A 27,692-nucleotide genomic window follows, 5' to 3' on the forward strand; every position below is an offset into this window, starting at 1 on the left:
TGAGGACCTATCCAGAGTGACACGAAAGGTTGTGGTGTAAGGAGGTACTAAATCACCACCTCTTCCAGCTTTTCTCATGCACCAGGGGAGAGCAGTGAAGCTCTATGACGTCTTGGCAAGGGATCTCACACGAGGGGCAGGGGAGCAGACTCCACCGGACAGTTCTGATAGACAAGGACTTCCCTCTCACCTGCCCACTGCAGTCACAGGGCTCGCTGAAGCTGACGTACTCCTCCTCTCTACTGTACATTCCCAGGCCAACCTTGGTTGGCTTTTGCTCAGAGTCCAGCTGGAATTTCATCCTGGCCAAGCTGTCAAAGAGTTTGGAAAGATGACGTTGCACCTGCAAAACGGGTTGTGTAAATAAAGCAACCGAGATAGGACGAGCGGAATGAAGATCACTATACATGTCACAAGCAAAATCATGTTAACAAAATATCTTGGATATTTAGGTAGCACCACATCTTCTCAAATGTGGCCAACATACTGCCAACAAAAGCCTCTTGCTGTCTCTTGTAATACTTCCACCTATTTCTACGTAATTTAGAAAACAGACATGCCTTAATAAATCATGTTTCTCCATTGGGAAATCTTCCATACAGAGCAAAAGCATAGAAAACATTGAAACACCTCATGACTCCTACCCCAAATTTCCCTACATGTAGTGATGAGAAGTCTGTAGCCATTTCTCCACCTCATCCTATTCTCAGCACAACGTGGAGTTTTCTTCACTATGAACTTTCCTGTTTTTCCACTACTAGAAACTGATTTTGTGCTAGTGAAATATCCTAAATTCTCTTTCATGGAGAAGAAAGATCTTTATTTCTGCCTAAGACCTATGATAAACAGCCCAGACCTCCTATAGAACAACCATGTTCACCAAAAGCACTCTTCCAGAAAGAAAAGAATAATTCAGTTCTCTCCTGTTCACCTCCATCTGAGTCTGCAAAGCCAACAGGGAGATGCTGTGGGCTCTCAACATCAGCATCTGCCTGCTGGGAGCTGAGCAGGTCACCAGCACTTCTTCCAGACCACTGCGTAACACACAACTGCATCACTGCGCGCCCCACGCCAATGAAGGTGAGATTCTCCTAGGATTGACGTCCCCACAGAAAGGGGAAGCTCCCAAAGCAGTCCCAGACAGGAGCTGCCTCTCTCAATTACAGCAGAGAGGTAGAAAAACTCCCATAGGGGAGATGAGAAATGAGGGAAAGGGACCTGGGGGTCCTGGGGACAGCAGGGTGACCATGAGCCAGCACTGGGCCCTTGTGGCCAGGAAGGCCAATGGTACCTGGGGTGGGTTAGAAGGGGGTGGTCAGTAGGTCAGAGAGGTTCTCCTGCCCCTCTGCTCTGCCCTGGGGAGACCACACCTGGAATATTGTGACCAGTTGTGGCCCCTCAGTTCCAGAAGGACAGGGAACTGCTGGAGAGAGTCCAGCGCAGCCACCAAGATGCTGAAGGGAGTGGAGCATCTCCCGTGTGAGGAAAGGCTGAGGGAGCTGGGGCTCTGGAGCTGGAGAAGAGGAGACTGAGGGGGGACTCATTCATGTTTACAGATATATAAAGGGGGAGTGTCAGGAGAATGGAGCCAGGCTCTCCTCAGTGACAACCAGTGATAGGACAAGGGGGAATGGGTTCAAACTGGAACACAGGAGGTTTCACTTAAATTTGAGAAGAAACTTCTTCTCAGTGAGGGTGTCAGAGCCTGGCCCAGGCTGCCCAGGGAGGTTGTGGAGTCTCCTTCTCTGCAGACATTCAAACCCCCTGGACCCCTTCCTGTGGAACCTCAGCTGGGTGTTCCTGCTCCATGGGGGGATTGCACTGGATGAGCTTTCCAGGTCCCTTCCAACCCTGACATTCTGGGATTCTGCGTGAGATGCCCAATGCTCTGATGCTTTCAGAGAAGGAAGGGTGGAGGTGGATTTGTCCATCTAATTCTGACTCACTGACTCACAAAGAACTACAACCCTCCCTCTCATGAGCTGTGCTGCAAGTGGACGCAGCTTCTCACACACATACAAGCAGGGCCAAACCCTGGGAGGTGCTAAGTGACTCTGAGAAGCACAGGGCACTCAGCATCCCCCCAGATCACAGAATCATTTTGGGTGGAAGAAACCCTCAGGATCAAGTCCAGCCATACCCTAGCTCTGGCACTAATCCATGTCCCTAAGAACCTCGTCTAAATGTCTTTTAAACCCCTCCAGGGATGGTGACTCCAGCACTGCCCTGGGCAGCCTGTTCCCATGCCCCACAGCCCTTTCTGGGAAGAATTTTTTTACAATATCCAATCTGAACCTCCCCTGGCACAACTTGAGGCCATTAAGCGTATCTTGAGGCCATAAGCTTATCTCTTTTCAAACCGTAAGTAAACCGTAGAAACTTTTTCTTACATGTAGAAGCTTCTGGTCACAAATCCCCAGCTGCCCCTTCCCAGACCCTGTCCAGTCTGGAGGGTTCGGACACAACCCCAGCACTTGCTGCGATCCTGCTGCCAGAGCCCGAACGCACCTGAATCTGCACAAGTTCAGCACCCAGTTCACGAGGATAATGTCATTGTGTATTTAATCCTCCTTTAGGAATCATCAGACTTTGAAACCACATTGGGAAGGCTGAGAGTGTATCTATGTATGATACTGCTTGACATTTACTTTGATTTTACTGCAAATACTTTTGAATAACAGAAAACACCAGGAATTTCTTCTTACTCAACAGAGCATTTCAACACAGTATCTTTGCTTCCTGTGGTTTTTTTTTCCTCTTCATTTTCAATATCAATCAACTATGTATTTATGATACTCTGTGGGCTGAAATCACCCAGCAGCAGACACAGATAGAAGCAGCGTTAAAGGTTAGAGGGAAACAACAGCATTTCCAAATACACATGCAAACCTGCTCCATTCCTGTGCTCACATCAATACTGAAAATGGTGGAAAGCCTGAAGAAAGTGAAAATACTCGCTACCAAAAGACAGAATTAGGACTTTGTTCATCATCCAACACTCGCCTTTTGCTGTGAACGTTTTGACTGGTTTTATGCACCAACCTCTGAATAAAAGATGCGTCCCAAACAAGGCCAAGCAGAGCTGTGCAGGGGTGGGTGGCAACCCAAGGAAGTCCTGCCTTGGCCACAGCCACTGTCTGACCACCAGCTGTCTTACCTCTTCCAGGCTGTGTTCTGCTCTTCCCCTGTAAACAGGCCATCCCAAAGACCTTTGCATGGGGGAAGGAAGAAGTGGCTGACTAGCAGATGTCTCCTCTGCCTAAAAACAGAGACGTCTCCAAGCCCTCGGTTGTCAACACTGTCACATTTGAATGATCGGTCTGTGGCTCTTTCAACAACAGATGCTGTTTGCTGGCATCCCAGCTTGGGGAACCAAGCTCAGCAACAAGTTTTGGCTGAGATCCTCAAGAAATGGTTTCCCCCAACCTCACTGTATCCCAGCAGAAACAAACCCACTGTTTTTATGGTATCAAGAACATAGCTCTGCTCTGTGCAGTGCTTTCAGAACCATCTGCAAGCATCACCAGGGACAGATGGGACAACATACGGTGTGCGCATTGCCTTTCAGAGACGACAGATGAAGGCCAGCAGTGAAAGAGTTATTGTTAATCCAAGTGAGGGTGGGAGAAAAGGCACTCAAGAAAGGATAAGCTACAGCTGAGTCCCTAGACAGCATCTTCCACCCTGACATTACTGACAGCTGGAAAATGTGAAGGTGACATAGTGCAAGGCTTACCAGCTGTGGGTTGGTGCCATTGGAAAGAATATCCAATACATCTGCTGAAGAAACAAAGTAAAATCTGGGAAAGGCCAATCTTTTCATGTCCAAATATTCAGCCAAAGCCTTCTCACACAGGGACAACCTGGGGAGAAGAGCAGAAAAACAGAGCCCAGGACAGGCGGGTGAATATCCTTTAATGTGTCGTGCTACAGTTTGGGTTATCGAGCAGATTCTCCCCTCCCATGGGGAAATGCCAGACATGAGCTGAGCCTGCAGGCTGGTCCTTTACAGCATTTTCCAAATAGATAACAAAGCACATAGTAACTCATAGATCTCTCTCCACTCCCAAGGGTCAAACAGACAAAGAGTCAGAGAATCCTCACCAAAAAGCAGACACACAGGTGGAAGAAGAGGCTAGAAAGGCTTTGCAGTCTGACTTACTGTTTTAGACAAGCTCTCAACTGCCACAGGTGATTTCACACTAGGATGAAAGTTTCCAAAACTGCTTTTATTCTAATGAGCACATTTTAAAGTCTGATTCAAACCCACTCAGCTTTTTGTGCTTGTGAAGCCTGAAAAGAAACTTGTTTGCTCCGTTCTAAAATGAATCTCTCAGTGTTTACATGTTAAACTGCTGCTGAGCTTTCAAAGCTCATAAATAACATGCAGTTAGTCCTCTGTGGGGAACACGGGCCTTATCTGTTTAGGAAGTAAAATTAGATCTCTATTTTAAATGGACAGTTATTACTGACACAACAGCTATCACGTTAACTTGTTAGGTGTGTTCCAGGTAGAGTAGCTCATATGTTAGGTGAGAACTGTATCCATCTCTGGACATTAAGGTCTTTCTCAGGGAGTTTAGTTATACCATCTGTGAAGGGTACACACACAAAGATAATTTTGTTAATTAAAGCACATGGGATCGGCTCTGCTGCAGATATCCCTGCTTGGACTGCTAAATAGATATTTAAGACACCAAATTTGGGGTGGCAGTGAGGCCACATGTTATTAAAACCAACTGAGTGCCCAGCTTTGTATGTGTGCAAATCAATATTCAAGATAAGAGTTTGCACATGCGCAAAGCCAGAATCCACCTTGGGGGCTTCAGGGTGATGGATCATGAATAAAAAGACTCAATGTGTGAATGCAAAGAACGCACAGTCCAGAAGGAAAGCCTTGGAGCACAGGTTAAACCAACTTGTTAGAGCTGATCCCAGTCTCTGACAAAATCCTGGGACTGAAGTTGTACCTACCTACTCTGAATGTCCTCCAGTTGTTGGGACAGACCTGGTTTATTGGTGGCCTCAACCACATTTGGGGTTTTCTGAGTTTCAGAGGCCAGTTCTTTAAAGTCCGCATCAATCCCTTCAAAGCGTTTGGAGTCCTAAAAAGCAACACAAACATGTTCATGGTAAAACATGGATTTTGTGCTAAAGGTCTCCATCCTCTGGGTGCTGTCTTTGGGTTGAGGGGAAAACCTTCTGTCCAGTGCAGACAGGGACCCCTCCACCATTCCAGAATGGCTCTTCCACTGACTTGCCTGAAACTAGTCTTCAAACAGGCACTTGCCTTCTTGTCACTGTATCCCAAAGGGGTTGTGGATAAAGTGCTCCATGCAGGAGGCAATGTCTAGGACCAACCATTTTCATGGGATTTAATTCCCCTTGGAAAACCTCATAAATCTCTCTCTCCCATGTCCAGGTGAAGTACCAAGTTTCCCTGGCTGCAGCAGCAGGAGATGCTCCCACACCGTGGAAAGGCTCCCAGCCTCATGCGAGTGCACTCCTCCCCTCCTGCTACAGCACAGGAATCCCAACACCCATCCACAAAACGGGTATGATGACTCTTGTAGAGGAGAGCCCTTCCTTGCCTTCAATGAGGGTATGGAAACCCCACGTCAGCACCGGAGGCCCACATCAACAATTATGCTCCATATCTAACAGGGACTCTGAATTTCTGGAGCTAAACACTGAAGAATAAAGCAAGCTATGTTCAAAACATCTCTGCTCCTCCCTTCTTCCCAGGTCAGGCCTCCTAAGTGAGGCGGGACACTGAACAAGTGCTCCAAGCAGTCCAGGTAACACTTCCACGCCACCCTGTGTTCAGCCCCAGGAGCAAGGCTCCATCTGGAAGGTTGAGCCCTCCCTACACTCACGCCACAGATCCAGCTCCAGGTGAGCATCCCACAGCCTGTCAGCACATCCCCCCAGCCCTGGATGCATCCTGAGGGTGCTCAGCTACAGAGACTTTGAGCTTCAGTCTTTCTTTTACGGAAGAGAAGCTGCTGACTGAGCCACCTGCGTCCCTGGAGCCAAGAGGGCCCCGTGTCCTGGTGCATCCAGCACAGCACGGCCAGCCGGGCAGGGAGGGGATTGTCCCGCTCTGCTCTGTGCTGGGGCGGCCTCACCTGGAGCATTCACTGTGTGCAGGGCTGGGGACACAGGAGAAAAGGAGATAAAGGTACTGGAGGGTGTCCAGAGGAGGGACATGAACTTGGTGAAGGGTTCGGAGGGGAAACCGTATGAGGAGCGGCTGAAGTCCCTGGGTTTGCTCAGCTGGAGCAGAGCAGACTGAGGGCAGAGCTCATGGGGCTGCAGGTTCCTCAGCAGGAGCAGGAGGGGCAGGGCTGAGCTCTGCTCTGTGACAGTGACAGAACCCAGGGAATGGCAGAAGATGTGCCAGGGAGGGTCAGTGGGACATGAGGAAAAGGTTCTTCACCCAGAGGTGCTGGACACTGAACAGGCTCCCAGGGCGATGTCACGGCCCCAGCCTGACAGTGTTCAAGGAGAGACTGGGCAATGTCCTCAGACACACGGTGTGAACTGTGGGGTTGTCATTGCAGGGACAGGAGTTGGACTTGACAATCCTGATGGGTCCTTCCAAGTCAGGACATCCTATGGTTCTATGGTTCATACCACTGCCAGACAGCTACTGAGATGCAGACAGCTGCCCAGCAGGATGCAAATGTAAATCATGATGCAATTTCATACATGACATTAGATAGCTCCTGGATATTAAGAGCTTGCTGGCACATGGTACAGCCTCAGGGCACTGGTTATCAGCACCTGTATATATTGCCCAGTGAGCGAGGTGTGCCCAGAATCATAGAATCATTTAGCTGGAGGAGACCATTGAGATCACTGAGTCCAACCATAACCTAAATCTAGTACTAAACCATGTTCCTCATCTATACATCTTCCAGGGCTGGTGACTCCAGCACTGCCCTGGGCAGCCTGTTCCAATGCCCCACAGCCCTTTGGGGAAGAAATTGTTCCCCAGATCCAACCTCAGCCTCCCCTGGCGCAACTTGAGGCCGTTTCCTCTGCTCCTGGCGCTTGTTCCTGGGGAGCAGAGCCCGACCCCCCCTGGCTCCAAGCTCCCTTCAGGCAGTTCAGAGATCAGAAGGTCTCCCCTCACCTCCTGTTCTCCAGCTGAACCCCCCAGGTCCCTCAGCCGCTCCCATCACACTTGTGCTCCAGCCCCTCACCAGCTCCATTCCCTTCTCTCAACTTGCTCCAGCACCACAAGGGCTTTCTTGGTGTGAGGGGCCAAAAACTGCCCGCAGGACACTCAGCACAGCGTGCTCTCTGAAGCAGATGGAGGAACAGTCCAAGCAGAGCAGAGTGCAGGGTTGGAGACAGAACAGTGTGTTGTCCAGGGGTCAATGGGCTGCGCACATCCCCTCGTGGGTGTTCGTCCCACAGTGGTGCTGTCAGCGATGCTGCTCGTGAACAGGGACGGGGGTCACACAGCCAACTGTGGGTCACTCGTGAGTGAAAGGCAGGTTCCTCCACAGGGCTGCGAGTGGTCCAGCGGGGCCAGGAACAAGCTTGGAAGATTTTCTAAATAATCAAGAGAATAGGGAATAAGACTGGAAGCTGGACTCAAAGACAGCCCTGAGGAGGTCACAACCCTGAGGAGGGCATCAGTGACAACTCTGCTCAATTTTCTGAAGCTGAAGTGGGAGAAGAGCTGCTCTCCTGCTGCACCAGCACTGGAGGCAGGGAAGCGGATACTGCAAAGCTGCCTGGTCCAGCTCTGATTTGACAATTTGCACCATCTGAGTAATTATCTCCGTCTTCTCCCCTCCAAGGAAAGAGGGAACATGCCTGTATCACTGAAGGAAGCCAGCAGCCTCCTGCTCAGCCTCCAGGAACTCTGCATCTGCTGTGCAATGGTGGAGGGGAGGAAAAACAGTTTCTCAGCAGGGTTCAGGCACAACCAACAGTACAAAAACATCCTGGGGCAACACTGGGGAAACTGCTGTAGCATTAAGGGAGCCTCCAAGAAAGCAATGCAGCAAGAGAACAGTCCTGCTTGGGGGAACACGGCAATATAGACAACCTTCTTCTGTGTAATGGAGGCTCTTCTTCAACGCTTTCCACACAGGAAAAATAGGATTTGGGATTTCATACCTTAGGAAGCTGTGCCCGTATATCTTCTGAGCCTATGAATATGCTCTCCAAGTGAGATCGCGTACGCTGCACTTCGAACCAGAGAGAAATGACGGAATCTGTTGTGGACAGCTTCCTCTGCCATATGGACACTTCCTCCAAGAAGAAAGCAATACATTTGGATGGCATTAAATTCTGCAGCTGCACCTGGTTGTCTTCTAAAGTTTCTATGAGTTCCTCGTCTGACTTCAGCAACGGGATGTTCGTCCGGGGGTGAGGCTCATACTGAAACTCCATGGTGCTCCAACTCATTTTTAGCTCCTTCAGGACTTTCTCCATACCCATTTCTCGTACCGCTTTGTCCACAATGCCACGAACCTCATCCTCAAAGTTATGGAGGTTGAGCTTCAGGAGGTCAGCCAGCGTGGTGTCCGAGTCCATCACAAACCTCACACCCGTCACCTGCATCAGCTGATTCCAGTGCCTTTCCCTAATGGCGGGATTTTGAAGTTCTGCCACAGCTTTCAGGGCCGTCAGCATGTTCTTCACCTTGCTGTCCAGCCCAGTGAAAGCATCCCACGCCCTCACCTCCTTATCCAAATTCCGAATCTCTCTTGCAAACTTTTTACACTCCAGATCCATGTTTTCCACGTTAATATCCGCCCATTTGGTGGTCTGCCAGTCATCAAGGCAAGTGCCCACAAGGGAGATCATATCCCAGAGCTCTTTGAGAAGACACAGCTCCTTTCGGCACTGCTTCAGTTGTTTATAGTCTGGCACTATGACTTCAAACAGACCAGCTGATTCATAAATCGAGGTCATGGCTGACTCCATTTGTTTAATCTCAATGTGCTTTGTATCCAGCAGTTGATAAGGCTTTTTGGTGTCAAACCTAGAAAGAAATGTTCATTCTTCATAAGTGATATTGTAACAACTTCTAAAGAAAACATAAAACAAATGGTGCCTCTGAGACACAAAGCAGACATGATACATCTATAGTACCCATTGATGGTGCAGCCACATGGCACTGCTGACAACCCCTTTAAGCAATATTGTGCACTCAGCATCCAGATTGAATCTCTTGCTAACACCTTACAGTGTTTGCAGGGACAAAACACCCAGGGCATAACAGATACAACACCGTGAGCAGGTAGGAAATGTATGCAAGGGTTCGAGAACACATCCTCAGGACACTCCGAGATGATCCCATGAAGCTTTTCTTCCTCAGGGCTTCTCTGATGTTATAATTTCACTGTACCTGAACGGTGCTTCTTTCCGAAATCGCTCTCTGAATCTGTGTTGCTCAACATCAAACGCCGCACAGCTCTTGCGCACAACTGTCATTTCGTTCGCCTGCAGAGGAGCCACATGCTGCTTCACAGCTATCGCCAGCTTCTTTATATTGTTCCATTTTTCTGGCAGCTCCTGCAAGCAAAATTTAAATGACGGTAGGCAGTATTTGCTATTTGATATAAGATGTGACTGATCTGTTTAGGGACAATCACAGAACAGGAAAAGCAACAGATTCCATGCCTAAAACTGCAAGGAAGTTTTGTTGTGATGCAAAAGCTAAACACAATTTGGGATAAAACTTATCAGTTATCCACAATTTTGAAGACGAATGAAGACTGAGACTTTAAAACTGACTGCTCTGATTGCAAAAACATGTTAAATAACTTCAGAAGAAGGGTCCCAGACCAGATCCTGGGCTCCCAGGATGGCTCGGTGGTTGAGAGAGCACAGTTCTCCTGACACCGAGCCCAGCGGGACCCAGAGCTGGCTGGAGGCAGGAGGGTGGGCTGAGGATGCAAGTTCATCAGATCGTCCGGCTTCCCAGAGCTAATTAAGAAACAGAGCCTGGGAAATTTCCAGCCAGCTCTTAGAGCAGAAGATATTATGCCAGAAGGACTTCTACAGAGCTTTCTGGGGCAAATCCCTCCAGCCTGCCTGTATAATATTAGTACTAAATAAGACAGTTTCTTTCTCAGGACTGCATCCAAGCTGCTGGTGCACAGCACTGCTAACAATCCACCCTTTGCACCTGGGATTTTATTTAGAAAGAGATTTGATTTCTTCTCTTCTCACTAGACTTCTCGAGCCAAATCCTCACCCCAGACAGTGACACCAGCCAGGGCTCTGCTGTCCTCAAGTCCCACAGCTTTGCTCTCCCACTTCCCCAGGTACTGTGCCAGCCTACAGGAAAGACTTTGGGCTTCCTTTCATCCCAGTGCACATAGTTGAGAAGACTAATGGAGATGCACCAACACTATGCAAAGAAGCGAAATAACCTGGAGGCAGCAGAGGCGGCCAGAGCAGGGCCAGTCCCTCCTGAGGGGTCTCTTTCTGGCACTTCATGTTCCAGTCTCTGTAGAAATCACTATCCATGACCATAGCAGGGCACACATGGAGCTGCTTCCTTGTCCTTCTCATACAAACTATCAGCTCCAGCCCATCCATCTTCATGGCCATGGAGGGAGCGGTACCTGGAGGAACTTACTTTGGTTTTCCTACTGTGTACAGCAGTGAATGAATTATTCAACTATGTGTTGCTGTCACTTGCCAGAAAGAACGAAACTGTTTTGTTATCTCCTCCATCTGAATGGCTGCCCTGCATACCTCATTTCTTCTGTCAGAAAAATAAATCAGTTGTTCAAATCTACACGCACAAACAGGCACCAAGCAAGCAGCTCTTGGGCAGAGGAATCAGCAGAGCTGGGTTCCCCATAGCACCATTTTTTATGCTGAACTGAAGCTGCTGTAGCAGCCAAAACATTCATTTAATGCAGCTCTTCTGTTTTTCAGGGTGTCTGTAGGAATCCAGTTATCTTTAGGACCCTTACCCGTGTCAGATTTGGTGATACAACCATCCGTGGATCACGGCTGCACCAGCAGAAAACTGGGGGATTGCTAAACCCCGCTCAGGTCCCATCCAAGCCTGCAGCAGAGGGAGGAACTTCTCCCCAAAAAGCTCTGCCTTAAACCTGGTGTCCTACACAGAGCCCTCTGCACACAACGCCCCGTGACTAAGGGGTATCCATCAGTATGCAGCCACACGCTCCTCCACCGTAACATGGTGACTGCTGCCAGTTCCCCAAGGCTGGCTGGGCATCCCACAGGCTTTTCCAACCTTCACCTCATGGTCCCCTGTCCAGAAATGAGAAGAATTCCCCAAAGAAAAATTGATTCATCAGGGCCAGATGTGGAAAGGTGCTGAAATACTTTCATAACGTGCTCCCAGTGATGTCCTTTGGGTCAAGCAGATTGGGTGTTATAGACCTAGTGGAGGACTGAAGTCCTATGAGAAGGCGACTCCTCTGCCAACATTATCCTTCCCATCTCCACAGTTGCCAAGAACTGGCTTATTTAAAAATAATTATAATTCAAACTAATTAACAGATGTATTTGAAAATGCATTAATTTTTTTCAAGAGTAATCGCTGAGAGTTGGAGCAGGCAATTCTATGTTTTTCATACATAACAAAAGGCTTAATCTCTGCTTTAAAAGAAAAACCTCAATATAACTCCAAAATTTAGAGCTATTAAGGCACATCCCACAATAGTAAAATACTATCCACTGAGGCCCTCTAATGACAGGGAGTGGGGCTTTAAATATTCCTGCAATGCTCTTAAGCTCATACTCTTTGACGCTGGCTACTCGGCAAACCGCCGTGTCCACCGCAGCTTTTCACCCACCTCCAGTTGCTTATAGACTTCCTCCGGCAGCTCTTGCTCATACGTCTTCAGCAGTTCGACGGTTTGCTTCAGGGGCTCGAACATGGCATCGGTGACACTGTGCCTTTCCTTAACGGCCAGGAGATGCCCCATGATCTCCACCAAACCATCATAATCGCCTTTTTCAACCTTTTTGCTCAAACCTTTGTCAGCAGTTTTTATGAACTCGTCCAGGTCAGACAAGCTGTAGAACACAAAACAGGAAAGCACCAAATGAGAGCAGTTCCTACCGGAATCATCCAGGCAGCTGGACTGGCACGGAGAGGGAAAGGCCTGGCTAACTCTGCCCATCACATGGCAACATGCTGAGGGCATCAGAACCACAGTTCATGCTCACAGGGATCCATAGATGTGGTACAGCTTCCTGTGAGGAACGGATAAATGGGTTGGGACTTCACAGGTTGGAGAAAAGGCATTTGAGGAGCACAAGTCTTACGAGGAGCAGCTGAGGGAGCTGGGGCTGTTCAGCCTGGAGAACAGGAGATGAGGGGAGACCTGATCTCTGCAACTGTCTGAAAGGAGGTTGGAGCATGGAGGGGGTTGGTCTCTTCTCTCAGGTAGCAAGTGATAAGATAAAATGGCCTCAAATTTCTCCAGGGGAGGTTCAGATTGGGTATTAGGAAAAAAATTATTCACAGAAATGGCTGTCGGGCCTTGGAACAGGCTGCCCTGGGCAGTGGTGGAGTCACCATCCCTGGAGGGGTTGGATAGACATATAGATGAGGTTCTCAGGGACATGGGGTAGTGCCAGAGTTAGGTTATGGTTGGACTCTGTGATCTTGATGGTCTCTTCCAACCAAACAGATTCTATGACTCTATCCTATGATTCTATAAGGGAGACCTGTGAGCTCGGGTCTGTGGTCTCAAGAGAGTGAATTTGAAAGGACAGTTTTCATGTCATCTCTTCCAATACAAGAATTCAACAAATGAACCTGGTAGGTTGTAAAGCTACAACAAACAGGGATTCTTCTTCGCACGCTGCCTTATTTCAGAGGGTAAGTCTCTGCTGCAGAAGGATGCAGATGTTAAAAATTCACAGCGGTTCAGAAAAGCAACCGAACATTTGTGGGAGAAAAAAAAATCCATCCAGGTCTTTAGATACAAAGGTACAACCCATGACTCTCAAAGTCCTCAGGTATGAATGGTTAGAGACAAGGAGACTATTTGGGGGAAGTTTCCCTACCTGCTTCTTGATCTCACCAGCTGCTGGACACTGTTAGCAGAGCTTGACGGGCTCCTGGATCTTTGGTCCTTTCCATTCTTCCCTTCTCAAAACGCTTACTTTTGAAGTGCCCGCTTAAATTCTGTGGATGCTGCTGGACCAAAACATAGCCCTAAACACTTCACCTATTAAAGACTAAACTGCTGAGTCAGGAGCTCTTAATAAGAACTCCTAAATGCCTGTTCTAACCTATGCAAAAACCTCTTTGCACAGGAATTATCGTGCTGAAAAGAACACAAGAGATCACAGCAGCCACCACACGCAGCAGCCTTCACTAGTACATATGTCTGTAAATATTTCTTCGTAAGCATCCAAGCCCTGTGGCATCCTTCAGCTGCTACTACTCAAATAAATCACCTAACACATCATCCTGCAGAGACCAGGCGGCTGAGCAGCTATTCAGAGCAGGGAACACATGTTAATTCAAAACTTACATCCAAAGCTCCTCCTTTTTGTAACCTTGAAACTGCCTCCCCATGACTGCTCATGCCAGGCAACCCAAATTACTTTTTTTACAAAGAGTGCACTCAAAAGAGCACTGCATTTAGAAACGGAGCAAGTATCTCATGGCATTAATGCAGCTTTACTGATGGCAAATTCAACAAAATAAGCATAGAGCCCTAGAAGAGATTAGATTAGTTGGACCAGGATGAACAGACAAACAGACATCCTGTCCAACACCACACAGTAGGTCGTAGGAGCATCAGCTCGCAGGATGTCGATGGTACCGAGTTCGTGGAACTGTTTGCACTTTACACACTCAGCTGGACCAGCTGCTCCCAGCAGAGACGAGGGGATGAAAGTTAGCAGAGATGCGATGGAGCTGGCAGGGGGTGTGTGCCCCCTCCTCTTGCTCCTGTATTAGCCTTTTGCTTATCAGTGTGAAATGATAAAGCCCAGCCAACACAAGAGAAACCCACTTTGGTTCTGGGAAGAAGAGGTAGAACGGTTCCTACCTGTGCATGACGTGGTCCATGAGATGCTGCTTGAACACCAAGCTCCACCGTTTAATCACATTCAGCAGAGACGCTTTGAAAGGCCGAGCATCAACTTTCATCCAACTCTGGAAAATGCTGATGGGCTTGATGCGATTCACCTCCTCATAGATCTTCTCGTAGGAGTCAATCTGCTCTCGGAACTGCTGCAGCGTGGGAGGTGACTCAGGGACCCCGTTCTCTGCATGGGCCTCGATTTCTGCCGCAGTGAGAATGTGCCCGTAGAGGAGGAACTGGCGGAAGAACTCCTTTCTGTCCTCCCCGTACAGGCAGGAGTAGTGGTCGAAGGCACTGCGGTAATCACAGCAGGCCGCCATCACGGCCTGCACACGCCCCATCAGCTCATGGCGCATGTCGGCCAGGTCAGCCATGTCCTCCATGTCAGCCTGGAGAGAAGAGGAGAGGAGCTCGCAGTGATGCGGGGGCAGCGTGGCACCTCCTCACTGCCACACAGCGTGAGGGAGCTCCACAGCCACGGACCTGGTAGTGGAGGAAGCCGCTGTGCTCAGCCAGCCTGGGCACCAGCGATGAGATCCGGTAGATGTCGTTGAGAAGACCTTCCACCACGTCGTAGAAGCCGTCGTTTGTGCCAGGGTCCAAGGAGGGTTGAAATATCAAATCTGGGATCACCAAATCCAGCTGCACCTCAAACAGGGGAGGAAGCCCTGCCTTGGGATCTGGTAGGGAAGAACAGAGGTGCCAGGTTATTTTTGAAGGGGAGAAAAGTGATCTAGAGCCACCACTAACATCCCACCACAAGACACACACATGCCCCACAGGGACACCAGGCAGGTGGGACACCCACTCGCTGGGTCCAGTGACATTGTGTCTGCATACAACGCAGAGGGGAGGCTGCCAAACCAGCTGGTGTTCTGGTACCCACAGGAGATACTGGAGAACAGATGAGACACAAGTGATTTAAGGACCGGAAAAATGCTGTGGAGGGAAGCCTTAAAGAGACCAGGCTCTTCAGCTAATCAAAAGGGAGTCTGAGAGCTGAACAATTACAGCGCATAAGTACTTAAAGAGGAGAAAAACAACAGGAACCAAGAGGCTCTTTAATTTAGTGGAGAAAGGCATGAAAAAATAAAACACCAACTGGTTTCACAAATGTGAAATTATGTGCTTGTTTTTAACAAGATGGTGAGGAACTGGATGCAATTCTCCAGCTCAGTGTGCCTCCACATCCAGGAGGGAAGCGTTCTGAAGATGTGCTTTAGCTGGACACAGCTGCTCTCAGCAGAGTGACCCTCCGTGGCAGCCTTAGGCAGGAGCTCTGCTTTGGTGACCCCTCTCCTCACTCCTCAGTGATGGAGGTTTTTCTTTCATGTCTTTCATCCACAGAACCAACTCTTGAGACTCTCCACAAACGAAAGGTTGTGTCACCTTGATGCTTTGTGCATGGGAGGTCAGGAGATGGCTGATGCCCAAGAACAGACTTGGAATGATGCCTCAATTTTGTCTGTTCACAAATCCCAGCAAATGGTGCACAGTCATCTCTGTCCCTTCCCTTGAGCAAGGCTTTGCTCCAGTGACCAGGGGACAGAGTTACCCTCTGAGTCTGGAGGCTCCTCCAGCACTTGCTGTAGACAATGCAAGAGGCAGAGTAGAAAGACCACCACAAGTCAAAGCACAAAACAGAAACTTCCTTTTGGTGAGACTGAAGATGGTATCACGGCCAGAGCTGAGGAACCAGCAGTTACCTGTGTTTTCGAGGAGGTACTTGAGTGAGCACTCAATGGCAGTGAAGAATCCATCCAGAACTATCTCATCCACGTAATCCACATAGGCCTTCCAGATGTCAGATGCTGGGTCTGCAAGTAAGAGGCTCTGGTTTTCCTGGAAGAAAAAGACGACACTTTGAAATACAGCGGGGCTGAGTCTGTCCTACAAGAGCTGCCCACAGCTGAGGACTCATGGCAATGAGCACACAGGTACCAGCCCTGCGGGGGGAGAGAAACCAGACAGACGGATGTTGCTGCTGGTAGCATGGCCACAATTTTCTCCTTCTGTCAAGGGCTGCTTTGTCATCTGAAGCAACTCAAAATAATCACAAGGTAAAAATGGAGTGCGTGAGAGACTTAGCAGCCCTGCAACCTTCTCCTCCCTCTTCTCTGAGGCCAAAGGGCTCAAGGGTGCTTTGCAGACCTGGGCCAAAGGCTCATCCCAATGCATGAAGCCTCAGTCCTTGTGGCCTGTATAATGTTACCTTGGGTGGATGAGTCCTTCCAAGTGGACTGCTTACACCTCTGCCCTACAAATGGTCATCTCAAAACAAGAGAACTTTAAAATTCAGAAAAGGGTTTTTAAATAAACCAAGTGAAAATAGTTAAAGATTGGGATCAGAAGACAAAGGGTTGGCTTACAGCCTCCCTTCTCAGCTTATTGCGTTCCTTACCTCCAGGCAAGTTCACAGTCAGGAAATTCACGGTTTTCTAGGCCACAGAATGGCCCCATCCTTCTTGCGTCTCCTCTTCCACACCCACAAGACCAGCCTGGGTATCCATCCCCTGCACCTCCCAGGCTCTGCCGTGATCCTGTTCCGGCCTTGCTATGCCCTCTGAGGGCTCTTTCTCCTAAGCCTGCCAGGGGCTCTCAACACAGGCACGGGCTCAAAAAAAACGTAAGGTCCAGCTTGCAGTCTGCTGCCAGGGGTTCAAAGCTGGCTGTATTTCATCTCTGGGGACACAGGAGAGGGTGCCATTCCCAGTGGCATGGCAGCTTGGCACACATGAGATCATAGAATCATTCTGGTTGGAAGAGACCCTCAAGATCATCGAATCCAACCATAACCTAACTCCACCACTAACCCATGTCCCTAAGAACCCCATCTGTACATTTGTTAACACCTCCAGGGATGTGACTCCACCACTGCTCTGGGCAGCCTATTCCAAAGCTTCACAATCCTCTCTGTGAATTATTTTTTCCTAATATCCAATCTGAACTTTCCTTGGTGCAACTTGAGGCCACTTCCTCTCATCCTATCTCTTACTACTTGGGAGAAGAGACCAACCCCCTCCATGCTCCAACCTCCTTTCAGACAGTTGCAGAGAGCAAGAAGGTCTGGCCTCAGCCTCCTCAAGATAGAGTGGCATTGCCAACTGGGCTTGAGTCAACCCAGAGTTGCTGCTCCCCAACTTTACACATCAACGCTGAGTGATTAAACTGTTAACAGAGCAAGCCAGGGCTCTGGTGCCTTGCAGACTCACCTCCACATTTTGCTGACACAAGAGAAAGGGGAACTTCACAGGACTGAACACTATGGGAATGCCCATTTGAAAGCACCACCCCCTCTTCACCGTCCCATGCCCTTGTATTTGACAATGCCCCCTTGTCACTGGTGTTCTACTGAACCTTTACTCCAGAGGCCTCATCCTGGTGCAAAAGGGCAATGCAAGCCAGCATCTCACTGTCCTGCCTGTGCTTGTGGGTGCACGTACCCAAACTCTCTGTGCTCTTCTCTCAGCAGCCTCAAGACTCACCTGCTCAAAAGAAGACCTGAACACCCAAGGGAAACACAGCAGACCAGCTCTTGGCCCCTTTGCTGCTGTTCCTCCAGGTTTGACCAGCACAGCAGGACAGACGCATGGGGACATCCTATTTTGGGCCACGGTGCCTTTCCCTCCCCAGGACCTTCATGCTGCTTTGCAGTTGGTCCTGCCCTGTGAGCCACCAGAGCAGCGGTGCCAGCCCTTCTGCCTTGGCCACAGCCCCATGTTCTCTCCAGTCAATTTAGGAAGTGTTCCCATCTTTTGGGTGTAGCTGGAGGTGGTTGAGCCTGTCACAGCTGTAGCAGCAGGACAACGTGGGCATAGTAAAATCCTCGCCGTGGGTTCAGAGGGTACAGAAGTGGGTCAGAAGCCCAAGGCTGAGTGCAGACAGTGAAGTAAGGTGAGCAACAAGGGCTCAGTGTCCCAGAGAGGGTCAGCCCAGTCTCTCCAGAGTCCAAGGCCAGATGGCGACCCTCAGGAGTGGGCTGGACCTAAAATCCATCTGCCTTCCAGCCAAGGTGCTGTCCCTGACACGCTAAAACCTCTGGGCAGGTGAGGCGCAGAGATTTGGGCTTTCTCCTGCTCTGCAAAGAGGACTCTCAGCTCTGGCAAAGCCACTGGAAAAAACCCAGGGTTCAGACAGCAGCTTTTTTCTTGTTACTCAGCTTCTCCCTGGACTGACAGCGTCACCTCCTGCTCCCACAGAGGAACAACAAGCCTAAAGCAGAAAGGTCAGCCACAGCCAGCTGCCTCTCCATTTTAAGGTGAATATTTCGGAGGAGTTTTTCCTCTGAGCAGGATCCCAAAGCCTGATGCACGACTCCCCTCTAGTGGCTTCACAAGAACCAGGACTGGGAGCCAGACTGGGCTGCATCGGCTCCCACTCCTGCTCCAAACTCGGTGCCTGGTCAGCAGCCCCGCACACTCAGCTGTACCAGCTCACCCATCAAAGTATTCCTTAATCAACAACAGGTAAGTTTTTCAAATGAGTTAAGGGAGTTAATTTTAAGGTGAAGCAGCTCTGGACATTTTCACCAGAGCGGAGAGACACCCAGAGCCTATGAAGAGTCAACAAACCCCTGGAGAAGGTCCCCCCTCACCTTCACCAGCAGATGAATCCTCTGCCCTGACTCTCGGACAAGGCTGTAACGCCGTTCCAGGCGGTCCTGACAGTCCTCCAGGCTCAGCAGCGATTCTCTTTTACAATCTCTTCTCACAAATATGGGCGACGCCCACGATCCCACGATGGTCTGGATCTCCTCAACATTGTTTTTGGCTTTCTGTATCCTCTGCTCGAGGTCATGGACATCATCCATCACCATGGAGATGTGATCCCAGACACCTGGTAAAAAATGAGATGATTGACTACTTTTTTTCAGAGCTGCATGGCCAAGCTCTTGTGCACTCTCCATAAGACTTTTCCCCCACGGTTTCATGTATTTCTCACCCATCATTAACACAAGAGACTTACCACCTCAACCAAAAGAGTCACTTCTAGCTCCCTCCTACCCCAACAATCCATGGTACAGCTGCAGCCTCTGTTTTCTGCCAGGAGCACCAGCACCGTGGGGACGTCTGACACTTCCCCCTTTCCCGTACCCAGATTTAATCTGCTACCAGAGAGAGAACAAGGACAACAGGCTGAGTGTCCCTGCCACTGTCACTAGAGCAGGGACCCACAGCCCCACAAACACAGGCTGTGACAGCCCAAGGTACCAGCGAGGGCTGCATTTAGATTCAGGGAACTTCATCTGCAGGAAAGTCCCTTCATCTTTGTTGTGCAATGGAGAAAGAGCTTTTCAGCATGAGGAATTCTGCTTTGCAAGTTCCCAAGGGAGGACACTTGTTCCTGTTCATACCACAAGCCTGATGACAGAAATATATATTCCAACAGCGAGCAGTTTGCTTTCACCAAGAGGAAACAAATTGTCTTCCTCCATTCTGCTTTGCAGTTCAAACTGATCAAGCAAGAACACTGGTTAAATCATCCCAAAGTCACGGTGCACAAACCTCACCACTAACCACAGTATTTCATCTGGCTGGAAAGGATAACGAGGTGGCCCTGGCCCCCACCGGGAGAAGTCTGTCCCAAGCCAGATGGCTGGGCCAAGGGGTCCCAGTCCCTGCACAACTCAGGGAGAAAGCAGTGCCTTGGGGACACAGGGACATGACCACACAGTGGGTCACTTGGGCTGGCACGGGCAGGGAGCAGACTCTTCAACCCCAGCCTTGCCAGCTCTCACAAACCCCAATCTTGCCGTTTCCTCAGCATCACTGCTTACAGGGCAGCCTCTCTTCCCCAAAAGCCCAGAGGGAAGCTGAAGGGATCAGGATCCTGTCCCCAGCCCAAGCAGATCAAGGTAAGATGGGAAGGAGCAGGCAGGCTGGGGGCTGCCCTTTGTCTCCCCAGTGCTGGCTCTGCTGGAGAGTCCCCTGCCCTGCTGTGAACTGTCACTGGGAACCAGGTGATGGAGGCTGGGGACATGGGAGGAATCTGATGGGACCCAAGTGAGCAGGTTAACCATGAGCAATGTGCCCTGTGGCCAAGAAGGTTGATGGTACCTGGGCTGCGTGAGTAGGAGTGTGGCCAGCAGGTCGAGGGAGGTGAATCCTCCCCCTCTGCTCTGCACTCGTGAGGCCCCATCTGAGTGGTGTGTCCAGTTCTGGGCACCCCAGTTTAAGAAGGACAAGGAATTACTGGGGAGAGCCCAGCGGTGGCTACCAAGATGCTGAGGGGTCTAGAGCATTTTTCTTCTGAGGAAAGGCTGAGAGAGCTGGGGCTGTTGAGCTGGAGAAGAGAAGCTGAGAGGGATCTGATCAATGGGATCAATATCTCAGGGTGGCTGTCAGAGGATGGACCAGACTCTGTTCAGTGGTGCCCAGCACCAGGGTGAGGGGCAACGGGCACAGACTGAAACACAGGAGGCTCCATCTGAACATGAGCAGAAACTTGTTTGCTGGGAGGTGCCAGAGCCTGGCCCAGGCTGCCCAGAGCGGGTGTGGAGTCTCCTTCTCTGAGACATTGAAACCCGCCTGGACCCACCTGTGTGATCTGCTCTGTGACCCTGCGTGAGCAGGGGGGGTTGGACTGGGAGATCTCCAGAGGTCTCTTCAGCCCTCACCAGTCTGGGATTCTGTGAAATCCTGTACGGCCTCTTTTGCCCTAACACAGAGCTAGCTCACCCTCCATCTTCCAGTTGAGTGTTTCTTCTGCCTTCTTCAGCTTCAAGTTAATATCCCACAGCTGCTCCTGTATGAGAGGGTATTCGACCTCCAGGACTGTCTTCAGGACCTTGTTGTATCTGTTCACCATCAGCTCCAAGTTGGCCGCCAGCTGCCGGTATGACTCCTTGGAGGAATAGATTTCTGCTGCCGTGGGTGGGATGGCTCCCAGCCGGCTGCCAGACAGGTAGCTCAGCTCCCTCAGCACCGACACCAGCTGCAGAAACAAGGCAGAGAGCTGAATGTGAGACAATCCTCCCCATTCACCTGGTAGACACCCTCCCGTCAATTCTGGGGATCTTAGGGGGTTCCTGCTGTTTTATTCACAAAGCAGTACGCTCTGAGAAGGGCCTGGACACCTCCTAGTCCAGACCATCTCCCTCCCATTGATCTTTGCCTCTGATTTGCTTCCCAATCAAAGACATCTAGCTCTGTTAACTACCCAGCCAGCAAACCCTGTGCAGCCTCTAAAAGCCATGATGATCTCTGGTCTTCTCAGCTATCCTCATCAATACAGTCTTTCAGCAATACTGTGCCTGCAGGAGGAGGCACAACCAAAAGCATCTTTGAGTTGTGATGGAACGGGATTGAGTGGGTTATTAAACTATAAACCCAAGTAGAAGTGAGTCCCTGCAACAAACGGAGCAGCAAGGTCTTCCAACGCAATATATCACTTCTAAGACAAAAAAAAAAAATCTTTGCTCAGTTTAGTGGCTTGTGAGAGGGAAAATGCTCCTGAAACTGCACATTTTGGCTGGGTGACAGAAATTCAGTATATTGTATGGGCAATGGCAGGGGTGAGGAGTATCTACAATACTAAAGTGACTATGTCCACAATGACAAGAAGAGGAAAGAAAGACGGAGCGCGGAAGGGTGAAGGGAGCAGTTTGAGGAGGTGGATGGAAGAGGATGGGATGGGAGGAAGGGAAAAGCAGGGGATTGAGGGAGCAGGAGGCCAAGTGAGATAGAACCAAACTCCCCTCCCTTTTATGCACTGGAATGTCTGAGACAGCCCCATCATGGTGTCAAGGATGTCTTACCCTCTTTCCCTCTCCTCCATGGAAGGTGAGCTCTGGAAGATTCTTTAATGTTGAAGGGTTGCAAATACATCCTCCCTTTAGGCAAAATGAGGTGCTCCTATCTGCTCTGAAGGGCATGAAGGGGCTGCTAAGCAGGCACCTGAGGACATGAGGCAGTCCTCAGTATGGAAAGCTGAGAGCAGCGCAGAAGCACTCAGAGACTGGAGCTGAGAACATGCTCAGCACGTCACAGGCTCCAAACCCTGGCACCAGGGTGAAGGGTGGAAAACATCCCCTGGGGCCATTTGCTTCCCACCTTAGCAAGGAGATTCCAAGGAGCTGGACAAATCCTTTGTCTGAGAGCCAAGCTGGAATGAGCTCTGGAACCTCAACACTTTTCTCTAACAGCAGCAAGTCCCAGGGAAAGGGGGAAGTGTTTGATGTTTTCCCAGGCCCCTGAGATTCAGCACCTCCGCAGCAAATGGCATTTCACATTTGAGAGGCCCCAGCTCTCATCAGGCCCCAGCACCTTTGAATCCACCTCTGCACTCTGCTGGCTTGGACCCTGCCTCTGCTTTGGGCAGGGGGATGGTCAGGCCTCCCTGTGCTGGAGAGGGCAGCCCTAGGGAACAGAGACCTACTGGAAGCCTCCTGCACCACAATTAAGGAAATCCAACAGCCACAACACTGAAGTAACAAAACAAACCTTTCCTGGGATTTTTATACCCTTTCAGGAAGCTCAGATTTCAGGTAAACATAACACGAACCCACGTCTGTGGGATGATGCTCCTACGCTCCCCACACCAGCGTCAAACCAACCTGCTCTGGAGATGTTGACACCAGTTAACATCTGGCTACTCACAGACTTTCTGGCTTTAATTACAATCTGCGCTGCTTAAACTGTAATCCTGATATTTTACCAGGAGACAGAGCCCACAAAGGGGATGGTTAATTCATGTCACCCATAACAGATGCTCCAGGGACCTCAGCAGAACAGATCTAGTAGCGATCCCACCAGACTTGCCATGCACGGTGGGGCACAGCTTGGAGACGTGCCCTCCAGCAGACAGGAAAGCTAGTTCTTACCTGGGGATCAAAATTAACTGTGATCAGTTTGGTTTCTGGATCTCGCCGGATAAGCGGTTGAGTAAGGTTGTACTGTGATTTTTCAGAGACTGTCTGGGACCAGTCTGCATAGACCTTCTCCTGATACCTGCCGAAAAACAAACAAACAAATTAAAACATCCACCACGTAGCTGCCAAGCCCGCACACCAAGACATAGAACCAAATAAAAGCCAAGTCCACTTCTGAGGGCTGAAGAACATCAAGGAATATTTAAAACCCACCCACACCACCTCCATAAAGATCTTGGCTTCAAAGACAAACACCTGAAAACCAGTGACAGCATCAAGTAAGGAAAACAAAGATCCCCCAAGTACCATTCTTAGCAGAGGATTCAAATTTGGGGACAAACATTCAAAAGCTCAGAGCAATCAGTTCAGTTTTAGCATCAAACATTAAGATATTAAGTGAGGTGCAACGAATCCCACTCCCACTTGTGGAATACACACATTACAGCCACGGTAAGTACACTGTGAATGGGCACAAGTGGATCGAGACTTCTGGTCAGCTCAGGTTTTCTACCACAGCATCTCCTACATCCAAAAGAATCTCGTTCCAACATTTCTGCTGGGCTGCACAGCCCCTGTCCCTCCCATGCAAACTTCTCCTTTCAAGATATCACAGAAAGACTGTGGTGTGTAGCAAAGGATTCCTCCTCCTCTCTCATCACAAAATTCCTTCTGGCTTAGAAAGAGACATTCTCAGGCCCTGGGCTTGCAAACGTGCTGAAAGGTGGTTTAGAGAAGGAGAAGGAAATGGCCTCAAGTTGCACCAGGGGAGGTTCAGACTGGATATTAGGAAACATTTCTTCCCCAAAGGGCTGTCGGGCATTGGAACAGGCTGCGAGGGCAGTGGTGGAGTCATCATCCCTGGAGGGGTGGACAGACGTGGAGACGAGGTTCTCAGGGACACGGGGCAGTGCCAGGGTTGTGTTAATGGATGGACATGAGGGTCTCTTCCAACCAAAACAATTCTATGATTCTATAAGGTTTGGCTTTTTTTCATATAGTTACAGTCATGCCTGAGCCACCACTTACCTGTCGAGCAGCTGGATCATTTCTTCATACTTCTCTATCACCCTTCCTCCTTCAGCAGAGTCCAAGCAGCTGGTGGCACAACAGACAAGCTCAGCGTTACATTTAGCCCTGTGAGGCTGCAGTCTCTATTTACCCCTTCCCAAAACCACCCACCACCTTGCAGGCAGAGCCTGGCTGGGGATCTTACATTCCAACCCCACCATATCGCCCAAAACCATTTCACTGCACAAAAGCTCTCCAAGCCCCAGTGCGCCCTTTTGCGGGTGTTTGCATGGCAACTGGCAAATGAGAACCACGTCCTGGGGGAAGAACAAGGGCCCAGAGCTGCTGGAGGAACACTGGTCTCCGTAACATACTCAATGCTCCGGTGTTTGCACAGAGCAGGGCAACCTCTGCTCACCAGCCACCACTTTCTGAGGTCAAAGAGGCACAGAAAGAAGCAGAGTGTGGCTCCCGGCAGATGAAGCTCTTGGCGGTGCCCAATTCATGCCCCTCAAACCGAAGAGCAAAGGTGTCCCAGAGTGCGGGAGGCAGAGCCCTGGCCACGCTGCCAGGGCTGTACAGCCCAGGGAACAGCAGGCCAGAGGAATTCTTATCATGCTGTCTTTTCCCCACTGTTTCATCTACAATATCCAAGTTTTCCTCAAGATGGTTGTTGATTTTGGAGGACATATTGACAAAACCTGAATTAACTTAACCAAAAGCTGGAAAAAAGGAGCGCCTGAGCAGTCACCGCTGGGCAAGTGCTGAGAAACCTGCTGGAAGTAAACAAGTCCTCTGAGCAAATCCAAGTAAATCCCAGCAAAACCACTTTTGTTTCTCCTTTTTAATCCTTTTTCCCTTTCAACAGCATCATGTCACCACCGTTGCAGAGCATGTTATTAACTACTCTAAACAGAGGACAGAAAATCAGTGTGAAATGCAGATCTGGGTCCTTCATGGTGGACAAAAATTTGCCATTTAGGTTCAAATCAGACATGATAACTTGGGCTCTGTGCTGGGAACAGCCCAAGAGTTTGTTTCATTGCACCAATGTCTTTGCTGCTGCAGAATAACTGTGCACTTAAAGACACTTAATGGCAAGATACAGTGAGAGAAGGTTACAAACATGGTACAGTGACGGTCAAGTTATTTTGGTCAAGTACATTAAAAAAGTGGATCCATTTACACAGAATCCTGACCAGCACACGTGAAGCCATTCCTGTGAGCTACCAGGTGCAGTCCCTAGAACATCCTCAGTTGTCATAAGTCCAACACTGCCTTGCTTACAGAGCTCTTAAATGTTGTCTCATGTGGTGCCAGCTGTGAGTATGAGGCCATACTTCCCTGACACCATCCGTTATAACAAGCATTTGGGTGATAAATATACCAGCATTGGTTTCTTTCCTTGATCTTGGGAGATGGCTCCTTTGTTTAACGCTGAGAAAGTTTTCTTCTGCCCAACAAAATGCTCGTCTGCTCCCCAACATGCAAACCCAGCTCCATCGACCCATCTCAGCTGAGTCCAGCCCAGCACTTCTCTGCTATTCACAGCTTGGATGATGCCAGAACCAGGACTTGCAGCTGAGGAGGTCCTGGAGAACACGCTGAGTGGGATTGCAGCAGGAAAGGTTCTGATACCTCTTTCAATTGCAACCCGGGAACTATGTCTGAAAGCTGAATAGCCCACTGTGCCTCTTAATCGCTTCAAAACAAATCCAGTTAATGAGTTTCTTAAAAAAAATAATGATCACAAGGAAGCTGAAAAGCACCAGTGCAACCACTTCACACCTCTTTGACTAAGAATTATTTCAGCTATAACCATGGGATAATGTTCACCACAGAAAGAAAATCAGATTGATTACAGAGAAGATAGCAAGGTGGTCATAAAGCAACTTAGCTGGAACAGACACGCACAGATGTGGGATGTGCCTGAAGTGATCAAACGGCACCTGGATTCGCGCTCGCAGCTCCTGCGCCCAGCGCAGCGCTCCAGCCACCGGCGGCATGTTCTTGTGCACAGGGGGGGATCCTGGGGAGGGCACATTGGAACAGCATTTGACTGAACGCTGCACTTGTAACCCCAAAGATGCAACAACAGAACCTCATTTGCAGAAAACTGCTCTCATTTCCCAGCTTCCTTCCTTAAATCCAACATCTGCCACACTGATGTAGGTCTGTGACCAAGGCGAGTGCCTCTGGATCTTGAATAAGGAGCTGAGATCGAACGAGAAGCCCAGACTATGTCCAAACCTGAGCTGATGTGAGGTGTCCCTTGCCTGGGACACATTCCCCGCCCCTCACAAACACTGACATAGGGATTTCTGACCAGGAGTTACTTCTGTCCGTCTTATCTAACAGCCACAGAACAATAACCACAAATTCACAGCAAATGATTCTCTCCATGATTCTCTCCAGTCCAGGACTTGTCTCGTTCCAGTATGATCTTTCTGAGGCAAGTAAATAGGTTATTGTTCAAAATGACACACTTGAATCCTCATAATCTGATAGAAATCCACCCATTCCCCCCTGTGCCAACAGTCACGGGGAATAATAAACTTGGAAAAGGCTGATTAAACCCTTGGTTACAAAGTCCCACTCGCATACTTTGCATTTTAAGCATTGTAAGGGAAACAAAATAAATTCATTCTGAGGAGCACATGAGTGGGTTTGCAGGTCCCATGGGGTGTTGGAGGCAGCACACAAATGTGGAGAGAAACCTCCTGTCACAGCCTCGCTGGGAGAAAAGCTCAGCATGTGTCTCCATTCCCAGTCACATATCATGCATACACATTTGAAAAAGGGTATTTTTACTCCTAACCAATTATTTGCTTTAATACTAAGAACAGAGCTTTCCCAGGCATTTCCATTGCCACTAGGAGCTACAGAGGCTGAAAACATCTGCAATTTGTAAAGTTTTGGGTTCCTTAGAAAAATAAATCATTTCCCCCCCAAATTAATCTCAATCAAACTCCCTGTAAAACCCATTTTACTCAGCACGTTCTACCTACCGAGCTTCAGCTCTGCCTGGATGTGCCGGGAGTAGATCAGCCTGGCGTGGTCCAGGGCCCTGCTGAACATGCTGATGAGGACGGAGTATTTGCCAGCAGCATCTGCAGCGACTACCGGTCGCTCCAAAAGGCTCCCGAACATGTCCAGCAGCTGTTGGGGTGAACACGCAGGAAAAGAAGAGGGGAAAAATTTACAACCCCGACTCCTGCAGAGAGATCAGCTGGGACCTTCCTCCCCAGCCCAGAGGCTTCAATACTGTCCGCACCGATGGGCACTTTGGAAAAAGGAAATTTGCTCCCTTTGTTACGGGGCCTCTCAGACTTTCTCTGGGGTTGGACCACATTCCAACTGTTGTTCTTCAAATGCTTCAAGATTTTCTATTTTTTTCAAAAAACTTACAAAGATAAACACTGTCACTTGCTAAAGTCTTTTCTACAAATGCTTATATTGATTTTTTAAAAAAAATACCATTTATTATTTCTGCAAGATAGATTAATTGATAAATAAACCAGCTTTGTTTCTAGAAAACCTGTTTCCAAAACTGAAACAGATCCACGTATTAATAATATTAACAAATTGATACTAACAATATCAATTCTCACCAGGAAATCCTAGAAAAAGCATGATTTCCCCCAACTTGCAGAGAGAGACACAAATATATCTCCTGGCATCCAAAAGCTTTGTGAGGGACCCACCAGCCTGAGCATCCCAAACCAAGAGCAGCCCAAAAGCTACAAGTCCCACTG

The 27,692-nt window shown here is 49.2% G+C and overlaps 2 protein-coding genes across 2 annotated transcripts in view; both read right to left on the reverse strand.

The window, feature by feature from the left end:
- Window positions 1-9,539, reverse strand: part of LOC139825775 (dynein axonemal heavy chain 9-like) — a 35,708-nt gene extending 26,169 nt beyond the window's left edge. Inside the window, exons 1-5 of the mRNA XM_071799960.1 lie at window positions 9,374-9,539; window positions 8,137-9,007; window positions 4,975-5,105; window positions 3,737-3,863; window positions 191-343 (exon numbers count right to left, since the gene is read on the reverse strand). Coding sequence (XP_071656061.1) covers window positions 191-343; window positions 3,737-3,863; window positions 4,975-5,105; window positions 8,137-9,007; window positions 9,374-9,459 — 1,368 coding nt within the window. The 5' untranslated portion in view covers window positions 9,460-9,539. The remainder of the gene's footprint in view (window positions 1-190; window positions 344-3,736; window positions 3,864-4,974; window positions 5,106-8,136; window positions 9,008-9,373) is intronic.
- Window positions 9,540-11,737: 2,198 nt separating this feature from the next.
- On the reverse strand, window positions 11,738-26,369 carry LOC139825796 (dynein axonemal heavy chain 9-like). The gene is made up of 9 exons (XM_071800043.1): window positions 25,852-26,369; window positions 23,956-24,024; window positions 22,882-23,008; window positions 20,738-20,993; window positions 18,655-18,896; window positions 15,767-15,902; window positions 14,544-14,740; window positions 14,025-14,449; window positions 11,738-12,030 (listed from the first exon to the last, which is right to left on the reverse strand). Exons 1-9 carry the CDS (start codon window positions 25,941-25,943, stop codon window positions 11,766-11,768), a joined length of 1,809 nt encoding a protein of 602 aa, XP_071656144.1. The 5' UTR covers window positions 25,944-26,369; the 3' UTR covers window positions 11,738-11,765.
- Between the last annotated feature and the right edge of the window lie 1,323 nt (window positions 26,370-27,692).

Source organism: Patagioenas fasciata, chromosome 28 (genome assembly GCF_037038585.1).
Source record: "Patagioenas fasciata isolate bPatFas1 chromosome 28, bPatFas1.hap1, whole genome shotgun sequence".
NCBI classification, from domain to species: Eukaryota; Metazoa; Chordata; class Aves; order Columbiformes; family Columbidae; genus Patagioenas; species Patagioenas fasciata.

Bases quoted from the DNA above. Each gene is read 5' to 3' on its own strand.
- LOC139825796 (XM_071800043.1), bottom strand. From the start codon at position 25,943: ATGCCGCCGGTGGCTGGAGCGCTGCGCTGGGCGCAGGAGCTGCGAGCG. The intron at 15,903-18,654 runs GTGAGGGGGGAC...TTTTTCTTCCAG, and splicing joins GGATTCATCTGCTGGTGAAG to GAAAACCAGAGCCTCTTACT. The intron at 12,031-14,024 runs GTAGGAACCGTT...TGTGTTCTACAG, and splicing joins ATGGACCACGTCATGCACAG to CTTGTCTGACCTGGACGAGT.